Raw genomic sequence first — 14,056 nt, 5'->3', positions numbered from 1 at the left:
TTATCTCTTTCTTCCTCCTGTCCTCAACATTTTCCCCAGTCTTCTGTTTCTCCTTTATTTAACTTTGTTTCTATCCCAGCCCCTTCTGGTAACTCCACAGTCACCCTAAATTCTTTGACTTTTATAATATTCTATACATTATTTTTGCCATTTTTTTGTTGTTTTCTAGGTAATGGTGATGGATTAGGGAGGTTTAATTAATTTTAAGTATGTTTCAACATACTGTTTGCTTTTATTTTTTTTCCTTCTTCTTTGCTTTCTAAATGATACTAGGGACTTTTTTTCCAGAACTGGCCGCTGTGCTGGGGAGATGGTTCTTTTCTTAAGAGTAGTTGTTATTTTGAGTTGGGTGCTTTGTTGGGGAGATGCTTCTTTTAAGAGTACTTGCTGTTTTGGCAGAGAACCAATGTTCAGTTCCCAGCATCATGGTTAGGTGGCTCAAAATCACTTCTAACTTCAGGTTCAGGGACTCTTAAGCATCTGGTCTTTGCAGGCACTGGCACATATCCACATATCCACAGGGAAACTACACACACACACACACACACACACACACACACACACACACACATTTAACTTCTTTAAACAAAAACTATGCTGATCAGTAAGAAGATTCTTCCAAAACAAACGGAAGATACATCCAAACAATAGATACATAAATGGCAACATAATAATACAAGATATCATGAAAAAAACAAGGCAACAGGCTTCCTGTGAAAGATCACACCTTGACAATTACAGTTTCAAAACTAGTACAATGGGTAAAATGCAAAAGCTTACTCCTAAAAGTGTTCAGTCCCCACAAAAATAACTGAAACAAGCAGAAGCAATAAGTAAGAAAATCAACCAAAGCTCTGGACTAGACAGGCAACAACATAGAACAGAAAGTCAGAAAGGTAGATGAGAAAATTGTCAACATGTATGAGAAAATTAACAACATAGCAGAGAAATTCAGCAATGAAATTTAATCTTGGAAAAGAAAGAAAACAGAGATTCTGGCAATGATGAGCCAAATGAATCAAATAAGAAAACAATAGTAAAAACATCACAGTAGACTCAACCTAGTAAAGAATGTGAGGGATGAAGGTCAAGGTAGAGAAAATACCACATATAAACATAAACAAAGGAATATAATAAATAACAGGGCATGACTACAATTTCCAAGAATCCTGAGCTGTACTATGAAACCAAACATAAACACTCATAGGGTTGAGATTAAATTTAAAGACATAGAGAATCTGCTCAACGAAATTATAGAATAAAAGTTCCCAGGTCTAGGGGTAGAGATGAACAAATAAACTTAGAAGGTATGTAGAACACCAAGTAGGTATGACAAGAGAAGGAATGCCCTCAACACAGTTTAGGGAAAAAAAAATACAGAGCAAAGAAACACGGAAACTTCAAGAGAAAGCCTATAGCTCACAAACAAAAGGAAACACATCAGGCTATCAGACCTCAGAGCAGGTCCTCTAAATGACAAGAAGCCAGGGAACCTCTTTAAGATTTAAAAGTAACCATCAATGAAGAGTGATACAGCTAACAATGGTATCCATTTATGCTGGCAGAGTAATAATGACATTTTGAGACAAGAACTCTCTAACACCCAGGACTGCAGTTTCTTGTCATGAAGCTCAGAAGCCCTGTATTCATAGTGCAGCTTCACTGAGCTAAGGAAAGGTTCTATCAGTGTTGTCCCACAGTCCAAAAGCATGTCATATTTCCCAAAGTAGTTTTTTCTAACCCAAAGAGCTTTTCTCAAAGAACGACACACGTTTTACCCCATGCCTTGGGATTTCAGAGAAAAACGATACAATTTTCAAGTACATTGAACTCTGAAACCTGTTGGGCATTTACTTGGCAATTTTAGTAATTTCCCTTTGAAGCTGACCTAAACACTATTACCTGAGAACTGATGACAGTGAACATGAAGAATATAATTCTGAATTTGAAAGATGGTCAAATTCTCTTTTAAAATTCTGTAGTACATCAAGACGGTATTTGGGAACGTGTGGGATTCTAAAGAGAATTCAGGCTGAGTAAGCAAAACTTATCTTTAAATTTTGATGTTCACATGAGCACCCTGTCTCCAAATGCCAGTCAGGTGAGAGGGAGCAGCTCACACTGACATGAGACTGGATTCCTAGTCTGAATCACTCCTAGACTGAAGCACTCCCACCCTCTGGGTTCTCTACTGTGGTCTAAGTTCTGTCTTCTCAAGGAAAAGACCTTGGGGTCTTTGAGCATTCTAGCTAGAGTAGCCAACAGCTGATCTGGCACAGAGGTTCTCATCCGTGAAGAACGCTCCCACTTGACAAGACCAGGCTCATCAGTAGAAATAGTAGAAGGAACTAGTGGCATTTATCAGGTCAAGGCTACAGATGTACCTATAGAGCACGTTATTCAAATAACAAAGGCCACATCAAATAATTTTCTCCCCAAAAATGCTGAGGTCAGAACTTTGTAGCTATGCTATTACTTTAATCACATAAAAAAACAACAAAACACCTGCTTTTAATTTGGATTATCTTATTCACTTTTAAAGTTGTGCATGGAGTGGTGTTTTGTTGTGGTTTTTTATTTGCTTATAATAAAATATAGGAGAAGAGCATGCAATTTTCAAACTGAAAATAGGGGATTTGGGTGTATGACAGCATGGCAACAATCTGAAAATCTGTTGTGTAGATGGAAGATTCTGTCCCTTGCCTTGAGATCCCAAAGTATAGAAACAAGACTAGTTGGTTAAAAAGCAAAAGCTTCAAAATTACATTTTTGTTTCAATATAATGAATTTATGACGCTGAGCTTTCTCTCAGGAGTGTGCTGATCTGAGTTGTATTTTTAAATGCAGCTCTCTCAAGGTCATATGCAAGCTAAAAGCCCTTCAGATTTATAAGCTCTGCTTTTTTGTGTGTTTCTCCTTTTGACTTAAGCAAGACGCCTTGGAGAAGTGAGATGTTTGATATGAAGGTAAAAACTGTGTCCTGTTACATAAAAGTTTTTGCTTATAGTATAAATTCTAAAGAGCGGGATACGCTCTATGTTTTAGTTGAAGACACTTGATGTTTAGAGGCATGTTATGCTATTTTTCTCCAGTTGGAACATGTTGGAAAATATTTTTATAAAAAGAACACTCCTATCTTTGTAGTTGGCATTCAATAAATGCCTTCATTTTTCATAACCTATGTTCTCTGTTTAATGCTATGTTGATGAAACAAATTTAAAAATAAACCCTAAAAGAATTTCTGAATCTGTGATAACTGTGACAGAATGCCTCATCTCCTGAGCCACCTAAAGTTACTTGTGTATTTTCTCCCTTTTCAACTTCTACATTGCTTTTTTTTTTTCTGATAACAGCTTCAAGGTTATGGATGTATGAAAGCTGAGAACTGAAAATAGTCTTAAAACCATCAGAAGCAAACATGATTTAGATGCAATTTTACAGTCAAATATTTGTTAATCAGATACATTTCTGGGACCGGGTAAAACATGCAAAACTTCAAAGGACTAATGGGTGTGACACAGCAAACTACTCTCTGCTCAGAATTGTGTCCTGAGGGCTCTAAGTTTTTAACTTCATGTGAGTAGCTATTTCTCACGACAAATGCTTCCCCTTCCACAGTAGTCAAAGCCCACACGATGGCAGATAAGAATTATTCAGAACTTCTCACCATCACTCCAGAGGAAGAAATTATAAATCCATGCTGCACTGGGCCGGTGCTGCTAGTTATTCTGACAGACCTCAGCATCACTCGCTACCTCACCAGATGACAAACTTTGATGATGATGAAATAAGCTTCACTCATATAGACCAAATACAAAATTTGAAATAATTAAAGCAAAAACATCATGTTTTTTTTTCCTTAGGAAAACCTTTTATTCTGAATATATGATTCCTGATTTTTATTTCAACAATTAACACATGCTTATTATTTCTTTTATTCTTTAAATATAGAATTCCTTGCACAGCGTTCTATGCAGGTGATTTCAAGGAATAAATTCAAATTAAAACTAAAACCACAATGGTATTATTCACAGGCCTGATACTTTCTGTATTTCCATGACTACTCTTTATGCTGTACTTGCAGCTCTCTAAATCCCCACATATTTTTTTGTTTGTTTGTAACTGAGTTAATCACAACAGTATATTAAAAGCCAAATGTCCCAAAAGGTAAAATAACACACCCATGTGTCACGGATCTTCAATCTAATACATGTAATTTAAGTGTCACTTCCAAAACCCAAACCCCAAACGTAAACATATGATATTATCGGGTTTTCTTTCTTTCTCCCTACCGTGTTCAAATTTACTGTTTGTATGCATTTAACGTGTAGTCTTTATTCTTGTCTTTATCAGAAACATGGATGAAAACAAAACATCAGACATGAATGGGAATATTAAATAAACTGTATTTTCTAGCCATGGAATAGTTTGTAGGCAATGAAACAATGGGGGAATGCACAAACACAGAATTAAAATTTGAGGTTGCTCACAGTATAGTGTTGACTAAAGTAAGCTAGTGACAGAACCATATGATCTAACAAGAAATTGCCAGGCATTGGCAATTGAAGTAGATTGCAAAATATCCAGAAATATCTATATCAAATTATGGGAAAAAAGGATATGGAAATGAGAAATTAGAAGTCCAATGTGCTAGCAATGTTTCTATGTTGTCTAATATTTTTGAATCATGTGAAATTTAAATTGCCTAAGTTGATTTAAAGCCTATCCATCTAGTGACCTGAGAGCAGAGTGAAATCACAAGCTTGAGTCCCACCTCTACTACACAGAAAGATGACCAGCCAGAGGCCAGCAAACTAAGCAAAACATCTGAGATGCAGGAAGAGGCATATTGGATATTTCTCTCAATTTTGGATCCTATATTTTACAAGGAATGTAAAATCTCTGTATGGCACACAAGATGTGAAGAAGAAGCGATAAGGATTGGGAAGGAGAGGGCACTGTAGAGCCACATGGTCAACATGCATGATACCATTGGAATGAATACATTTTATTATCTTTGCTAATTTCCTATAATGTAAATAATGTAAATTTATGTCACACATTGGGTTTAAATATTTTATGATTATACCAATGCAGGTAAAACAGAATTTGTGATACTATTCAGAAATCTCTAATATTTATCCAATTTTGTTTCTCCAATTTTGTCTTCCTCATATATGGAGTTACTAGCTAAATTGTGTTTCACCTTCTCTTACCATTCTCTGTATTTTTAATGCTTCCATATCACCCACAGTATACAACCCTCTAATGAAAACTTCCCATGTTTGATATCCAGACATAATCTATATGCAGAATAACACAAAATAATTTTTTGACACAGAATCTCATACCTTTTACATGTCCTTAAACTCAGGAGAGGGAGAAAACAGGGAACAGGACAGGAGCCTTCCACAGAGGAACTCTGAAAAGACTCTACCCAGCAGGGTATCAAAGCAGAGGCAGAAACTCATATACAAATTTTTGGGCAGAGTGCAGGGAATCTTATGAAGGAAGAGGAAGACAGAAAGACCTGGAGGGGACAGGAGTTCCACAAAGAGAGCAACAGAACCAAGAAATCTGTGCCCAAGGGTCTTTTCTGATACTGCTACTCCAACCAAGGACCAAGGACCATTCATGGAGATAACCTAGAACCCCTGCACAGATATAGCTCAAGGAAGCTCAGCATCCAAGTGTTCCTTAGTAAGGTGAACAGGGACTGTCTCTGACATGAACTCAGTGGCTGGCTCTTTGATCACCTCCCCCTGAGGTGGGAACAGCCTTACCAGGCCACAAAGGAGGACAATGCAGCCAGTCCTGATGAGACCTATAGACTAGGATCAAAGGGAAGGGGAGGAGGACCTCCCCTATCAGTGGACTAGGGGAGGGGCATGGGTGGAAAAGAGGGAGGGAAGGTGGCTTGGGAGGGGATGAGGGAAGAGGCTACAGTTGGGATACAAGGTGAATAAACTGTAATAATAAATAAATACATTTTTAAAAAGGTTTTCTAAAATATGAAGGAACTATGATCTAATAAATTTTAGGATGAAGAAAAATCCATATGCACACAAATACACACATATACTTCACACACATACACATATACTCAGACATGTGTCCATGTATAAGAGACACATCTGAACACAGAAATACAGACACACAGATACACAAATATATATACCTATGTGCACACAAAGATGCTCTGCGATCTAAAATTTTTAAAATTCAAGAAATATATGTCTTACCATTGTGAGAGTAAATGGGTGGTTTTCTAATGCTGATACACTGGGACAATGTAGAATAATATACTAAAAAAGCAACAAACAGATAATGTTTTAAATGATCAAACAGAAATACAACTATTCCAATAAATCTGTCTACTAATTTTTAAAAATCACCTAAGCCTAAAGGATACTCGCAAAGCCACTAACCATTGGCTCACCTGGCCAGGTCTTGCTTTAAAGTTTTCTTTGACCATTCGGAGTTCCATGACATCTGAAGGATGACTGATTACTGAGATGATGGTGACGGGTTTGTTGCTCCGGAGGCATCGGTAAAGCCTCTCAGCACAGTATAGGCACAAAGGTCCAGAAATCCAAATCCAAGTCTAAGGAAAAGATTTAGAAAGCATGCTTCAAGAAATGCACAAAGGCACAACTGAGTAATGGCAAGTCAATTTATATTTTCAACAGTAAGATATTGGTAAGAATGAGTAAAGCATACCTGATGTTCTCAGCAACCCACTCAAACAAAATTAAATTATAAGAGGAAAAGTAATAAGGAGCCCTAACCTCAAACATGCATCTTAGTGGTTAGCATTAGTATGTAAGCATTTCTTCAAACAAGCATCTGTTTATGGTGAGGACATACAAGAACTTGCTATTTGACAAAAACAAGTTGTCACATCATATTTCTCTTAGGACGATTCATAAAAATGAAATCAGTCCAATGTTTAGTGAAAGTATGATGTCCTAAATATTTAATGATCATAACACAGACATATAGACACATATCAAGATTATATACACAAAGTGTTAAATGTAAGTGTAGTTCTAGTTTTGAAAATAGGACACACTGGCATGGTTCTATTACAACTTTTATATAATAGAATGTGGTCAAGATTACACCTATATAAAAATTGCTAGCTTGAATGGGGAGATGCAGCTATCTATCGGGACACTCCTTCCCCTATAACTGCACAATCCAGCTTCCCCTTTTCTGTAATACTTTTCACTGAATTGCACTGTGTTTATAGAGATGTTTGTTTGGTTGTTTATCTGAGAAAGAGCTTCGTTTTGTTAATACAAGTTGCTTTCGGACTTGCTATCCTACCGCCTCAGCCTCTTGACTATAAAGCTTAGAGGTGTCTGCTAACCCGTGTGACCTTCCAGACATTGCTCATGCAGTGAAGGCAATCCGCTCATGCTCCGAAGACTATCACAGTGAACATGGCACTCTGTAGAGTAGGCAGGGATGGATAAGTTCTAAAATGAAGTGGCATTGCAACCTTGGGCCAGTGACCCCGAGACAATCAAGCCCCACATCAGTAAAACGGAATTTGCCATATTTACCATACATAATATTCATCATTATATGACATTCAGGAAACTAACCAGCTGACTCCAACGTCAGCTACAAATTCATTCTAACTTTGATACTTATCTACTGTCTCTCTTTAAAGGAGAATTTCCCAAGTCTAGCCCTTCTTCCATATCTTTCTTTTCTTTTTTTTTATATTAATTACAGTTTCTTCACTTTGTATCCCAAATGTAGCCCCCTCTCTCATTCCCTCCCAACCTCACCCACCCTCCCTCCATCATCTCTTCCTGTGCTGATCTCCATGTCCACTGATAGGGGAGGTCCTCCTCTTCACTCTGACCCTAGCCTATCAGGTATCATCAGGACTGGCTGCATTATCCTCCTCTGTGGCCTGTTAAGACTGCCTCCACCTCAAGGGGAGGTGATCAAAGAGCCAGGCACTGAGTTCATGTCAGAAACAGTCCCTGTTCTCCTTACTAGGGAACCCACTTGGGTACTGAGCTGCTATGTGCTACATCTGTGCAGGGAATCTAGGTTATCTCCACGAATGATCCTTGGTTGGAGTATCAGTCTCAGAAAAGACCCTGTGTCCAGATTTTTTGTTCTGTTGCTCTCATTGTGGAGCTCCTGTCCCCTCCAGGTCTTTCTATCACCTCCTTCTTCCATAAGATTCCCTGCACTCTGCCCAAAGTTTGGCTATGAGTCTTGGCATCTGCTTTGATACCTTGCTGAGTAGAGTCTTTTAGAGGCCCTCTGTGGTAAGCTCCTGTCTTGTTCCCTGTTTTCTCCCTTTTCCATTTCTTGTGCAGAATAGTGGGCCTCTCTTGGACATTGGCAGTTCCCTCAGACAATGGCAGACATGAGTGAAGGTGGAAGGTGCTGAATTATCTGTGCAGTAGTTGGAGAACTTTCCAAAGGCAGTATTTAAGTAAAGACCTGAATCTACACACTTCCTCTTCTACCACTTGTTTATATACTTTGGTTAGAATACATGTTTCAGCTCAATGTCTTCAGCAGACAATTAAGTAGTTGCTTCAAAGGTCAATTGTGGATATTGAAAGAAATCATGCATACAGAGCAAGTCAGCACAGTGCCAAGAAGATCACAGTAAGAATTCAACAATTAACTTCACAATTTATTATTTATAATTACTGTTATAATATTGTATTCTAACAATTGCTAGGGCTTTTTTTATTTGATTACAGTTCTTTTGTTATTTCATCTGCAAGTCTTTATAAATTTTTTTTATAATTAATCCCAATTATAGTCCCTTCCCTCAACTCCTCCCAGTCCCACCCTCTCTCCCTCTTCTTCTCCTAGTCCATTGAGAGAGGAAACTCTCCTCCCCTGCCACCTGACCCTAGCTTATCAAGTCTCATCAGGATCCTGGATCCTCTTTCTCTGTGACCTAACAACATCATTTGCATGTCTTAATAGGATTAGGATATATATTTGTCGTCTCTCTGGAAGCAAACACTAGAAAAGGGTATTGCAGTAAAACTGTATACTTAGGCATTTTTTTTTAAATTCTAAATGTATGAAGTTTGCAACAAAATAAAAATAAAAATTTGCTGTCTGAACACCCTGAAATATCCTCTAGTACCTGAAATCATGTTCAGAGACATGTTCAAATGCAAAGTCAAACACTTATGTGAAACCACAGACTTGGCAGATCTTAAACACAGAATTAATCTGACCTGTGGAAAATGAGCTTGGAACTTGGGCTCTTCCAGGCAAATCTTCACAAGTGTTTTCTGGTTATAATCTTCTAGTTTTGAAAATCTTTCAGAAGATCCATGAACATGTTCTGAGACATAATCTTGGAAGGAAATATCCTGAGACGGGGTCTGGTTAAGACTGATGCAGCCAGGAGGGTGAGTGTCTAAATTGGTTTGATACTTCAACAACCCACTAAAGTTAAATTGGATAAAAACAAGGAAATGGAAAAGAGACTGAGTCAGGGAATGGAAAGGGTAAGGAAGAGTCATTTCCTTTCTTGTTGGCATTATATAGCATTTCATACAAAGCATTCCATGTGTGATCTATTTCAGAAGAAATAAAATATCCTAAATTTTAAATAAATTTATTACTAAGAGGGAGGAAGAAAATGTTTAGCTCTCCAAATAAATGCTAGCTTTGTGAGGTAGAGAAAAAACACGCTCAAGTTTCTTGATATTTTTTGAAACCTGTGAGGCATTCATGCATCAACTTACAAATTTTCACTTCAATAAACACTGTAAATATAACCTTCTTGCTACACATCTTCAAGCTTAAAGGAAAAACACAGGGATTATATCTTATCTGGATAAGACTAGATAAAACATACTTCATGGTTCATGGAGAAATAGTGAATGAAAATAACAGAAAACAAAAGCTTGTTGCTTCTGTGAAAACAATTTTTGCATATCCATCAAGTCCTAAAGCCATTTGCTTTTCAGTGCTTTCTCTGTAAACTTTTTACAATGCATCTCATTGTTTCTTATTTTGCTACATTTTAATTCTTGAGTTGTGCATTTTCTTTTCATATTTTATTTGTGTGTATGTGTGTGTCCATGTACACGTGCAGATATGCACGCACATGCATGTGCCACGAGGAGGTGAGAGGACAATTGGCGGGAGTCAGTACTTTTCTTCCACAATGTGGAAGATCAAACTGGAGATCAAACTGAGGTCATTAGACTTGGCAACAAGGGCCTTTCCACACCAAGCCAACTCACTGGCCATGGGGTGTGCCAATGTTTTCTCTGGCAAGCAGTGAAAGGAAAAGGAAGCAACTGTAGGTTTGTTGGGAAAACTCAATATAAACACGAGTGGGCTCCTGGTATAGCTCTGTGGTAGGGGACCCAGCTAGTGTGGCAAATGTGTGAAGCCCTGAGGTTAATCTCCAGACCACACACACACACACACACACGCATGCACGCACGCACTCTCACACATGCACACAAACATACACCAGGTAAAAGATAAACATTCAGCCAATATTGATTGATAACATGTCCAATGAGAAAAGTTAAGAATGATGGTGTGTTTTGAAGAATCACCACATTAAAAAATAAATAAATGAGAAAAATATAGGGAAAAGGAGAGAAACTCAACTTCAATGAATGGCCAATGAAATTGCAGACTTTTAATTCCCTGGGTTAAACTTGTAATAAAATGAATTTGGGATCTAAAGATAAGAAGCTGTGTGGAGTTCCCCCTGGCCAGGCAGCCTTGCCAGAACACAGAGGAAAAGGATGCAGCCAGTCCTGATGAGACTTGATAGGCTGAGGTCAGTTGCTAGGGGAGGAGGACTCCCCCTCTCTGAGAACTCAGGGAGGAGGAGGGGACAGAGATAAAAACGAGGGAGGGAGCTACAACCAGCATGTAAATTGAATAATTTTTTAAAATAAATTTAAATAAAGAAGAAGCTGTGTGGAAATTATGGCTCTGTCACATCAAAACAGGCATTTTCTGAATTAGGTATTTACCCTAAAGAGATACAGGTTTGCAGAGGCCAGAAGTACATTTGAACTGAATATATGATGGGCACTGGAAAACTAATTTGATCAATCAAGAGTGTATCAAAACTCCTATCATCATTCATAAATGCAAACAATTACTATCTACTATCAGCAATTTAAATATGAAGTGAATTTTTAAATAGGAAAGTTATTTGACATTAGAAAAAGAGAATTAGATAAAAATATAATTGAAAATTCTACTGCTAAACAAAATCTTACAAAATCACATAAAGAAATAAGCCCTTTTCCTGTAAAATCTATGTAAGCAGGAAAAGCAGCCAAACATATCTAATCACCTCAACTTTGAAGCCAAATCTTTTCTAAAGTTTCTAGTCAATATGGATTCATCTATTCCCCGAATTGCTAGAATTCCTGTAAATAAATGATGTTTGTATTTTGAAAGCACAGCCTGTGGCTCTCTATTGATTTTTTTTATCTTAAATCAATTATTTCCTGGGAGACTGTGATCCTAACTGTAGGTTGCTCCTCTTTACCTTAAATATTCAACATATTGATGGTCAGAGGCATGGGTGCCCAGTGAGTAGAGATTACTCTCAACAAGCCTACAGTATTCTGTTAAGTAGAGATTTCGGCATGCATTCATGACTCTTGCTTCAAACAATTCCATCTCCCTCCTATTAACAAAAGACTGGAAGATGATATTATACAGGAGTTTCAAGAATAAAGATTTGTTTGAGTTCCCAGTAATGGCACAAAAATATTTTAAGATTACTTACTTACATATGTACACTTGTTAATTTAAAAAAAAACTTGAAAAGTTGCAAAATTTACAAACAGTCATTTTTTTTCTATCTGAACAATTCTGATATATTAGTACAAATCAAAGTTCAATAAAAAAGTAATATATAATTCTTATTGTATTGTGGATTTATCCAATGACACTTTAGTATTATAATAATTGCTTTCACTTTATTACTAATTCAGTTATAAAATACATTGGCCATATTTAATTCTTTTGTAACCATTCTGTTGTTTATATGTACTATATATGAACATATGTAATATATGAAAGTATATAAATAATATTATTTATATATACATAAGTTTATATATAAATTAAAAGTACCACCTGCCTATGATATTTGTTCTACAAAAAGAACTAATTTTATTGTATTTTTTTCAAAGATTTATTCAATTATGTATGCATGCTCTATCTGCATGTACACCTAAATGCCAGAGAGGGCATCAGATCACATCATAGATGATTGGGAGCCACCATGTGGTTGCCAGGAATTGAACTCAGGACCTCTGAAAGGGAAGACAGTACTTGTAACTGTTGAGCCATGTTTCCAACCCAAAAGAGCTAATTTTGAACAGATATTTTTCTTACAAAAAGTAGAGAAAAGTCTTAATATAATATCCTCCTTTAAAGTAACAACTTTTTGAACTCCTGAACCATAAAAAAAAAAAAGAGTGCTGTTTTTTTAACTGGAAAGAAACTTTTTCTTTTCAGAATTGTGATTTAATAAAGCATAAATGAAGAATTTGTCATGTCAGAATGTGATCACATTTTCTTTGTTCTAAGAGAAAGGAAACAAGGAGAAAGATGGGGAAAAAGAAACTAAACAATGAGGAGATTATGACAAATAAACCACAGTCCTGAGTAAGGCCAGATAAACTTTAAATAAAATTACAATACTAAGTCAAACTCTAAGAAAGCTCTCAAAAGATGTGTGTGTGTAAAAAGAAATTTTAAAATGTCTATATCTAAGTCAAGGTAATAGAAATTAGTAAATTTTGGCAAGTTATTGACTCTTTCATAACCTTAGGTCCCCGCTTATAGCTTTCAAAATATTATCTTCATAAATTTCTGAGCAATTCATGTCAGAAAATATTTGAAATTATTTAAATTTACATGTGGCCTATATAGTCACTAATCACTGAGTTCGTATTTTAAGTTACTGGGACCCAGAGGGGAATCTGCTGATTTGGTGTCTACTCCATGACCACAGTACTGAACTAGCACACTGACCATTTACAGAAGAGAGCACCCGGTGTGTTGGTTATATTAACACGGTTGTCTTCAAGAAGAAAATGAAAAGCAAATTCACCATATACATAGATAGTGCCTTTGCTGTCGGCGAAGGCTCCACAGAACACACTTCGACCACAGGAAATAAACCATTCTCAGTTCCACTTCTCAAAGCCCTCTTCCTTTTGAGAAGGAATGACCAGCCGGGGCGCATCATTATTACGAGTGGTCATGTTTCGGATGCCTTACTTCTTTATATTCTAACTGGGATACCAAAGAACCAGCCAAACTGGAATAAAACGGGGTTATATCCCTGTCATTACTAATGACCTCCAAAACTGAGGAAAAGAAGGAATAAATATTTTGAACATGCACCCTGAAATAAATAAGTTACATAAACTGCCTAATACCTTGACAATTACCACACAAAACAATCTGAAGAAAAGACAGTGGATGTTTCTCTAAACTCTGGAAAACATTTTCTATTTTTTTATCATTACAATTTATTCACTTTGTATCTCAGCTGTAGCCCCCTCCCTCATCCCCTCCCAATCCCACCCTCCTTCCCTCTCTCTTCCCCTCTCATGGCCCTCCTGGAGTCCTCTGATAGTGGAGGTCCGCCTCCCCTTTCATCTGGCCCTAGCCTATCAGGTCTCATCAGGACTGGCTGCATCATCTTCCTCTGTGGCCTGGTAAGACTGCACCCTCTAGGGGGGAGGTGATCAAAGAGCAGGTGGTCTAGGTTAACTCTATGCATGGTCCTCAGTTGCAGTGTTGGTCTTTGAAAAAACCCCTGGGTCTGAATTTTTTGTTCTGTTGGTCATCTTGTGCAGCTTCTGTCCGATTCAGGTCTTTCTATCTCCGCCTTCTTTCATAAGATTCCCTGCACTCTGCCCAAAGTTTGGTTATGAGTCTCAGCATCTGCTTCGATACCCTTCTGGGTAGAGTCTTTCAGAGGCCCTCTGTGGTAGGCTCCTGTCCTGTTCGCTTGAAAAGTTGAGAAGAGATAACGGGAGCATTCCAA

The 14,056-nt window shown here is 37.3% G+C and overlaps 1 protein-coding gene across 2 annotated transcripts in view; it reads right to left on the bottom strand.

The window, feature by feature from the left end:
- Positions 1–14,056, bottom strand: part of Nox4 (NADPH oxidase 4) — a 147,336-nt gene that overhangs the window by 77,078 nt on the left and 56,202 nt on the right. For both annotated transcript variants that reach the window (XM_060367489.1, XM_060367490.1), the window contains exons 9-11: positions 9,234–9,447; positions 6,440–6,604; positions 6,243–6,305 (exon numbers count right to left, since the gene is read on the bottom strand). In XM_060367489.1, the coding sequence (XP_060223472.1) occupies positions 6,243–6,305; positions 6,440–6,604; positions 9,234–9,447 (442 nt within the window). The remainder of the gene's footprint in view (positions 1–6,242; positions 6,306–6,439; positions 6,605–9,233; positions 9,448–14,056) is intronic.

The sequence above is a fragment of the Meriones unguiculatus genome, chromosome 14 (assembly GCF_030254825.1).
Source record: "Meriones unguiculatus strain TT.TT164.6M chromosome 14, Bangor_MerUng_6.1, whole genome shotgun sequence".
Lineage (NCBI taxonomy): Eukaryota > Metazoa > Chordata > Mammalia > Rodentia > Muridae > Meriones > Meriones unguiculatus.
Note: the sequence above shows the minus strand (reverse complement) of the source record. Positions and strands in the feature narration are given on the sequence as shown.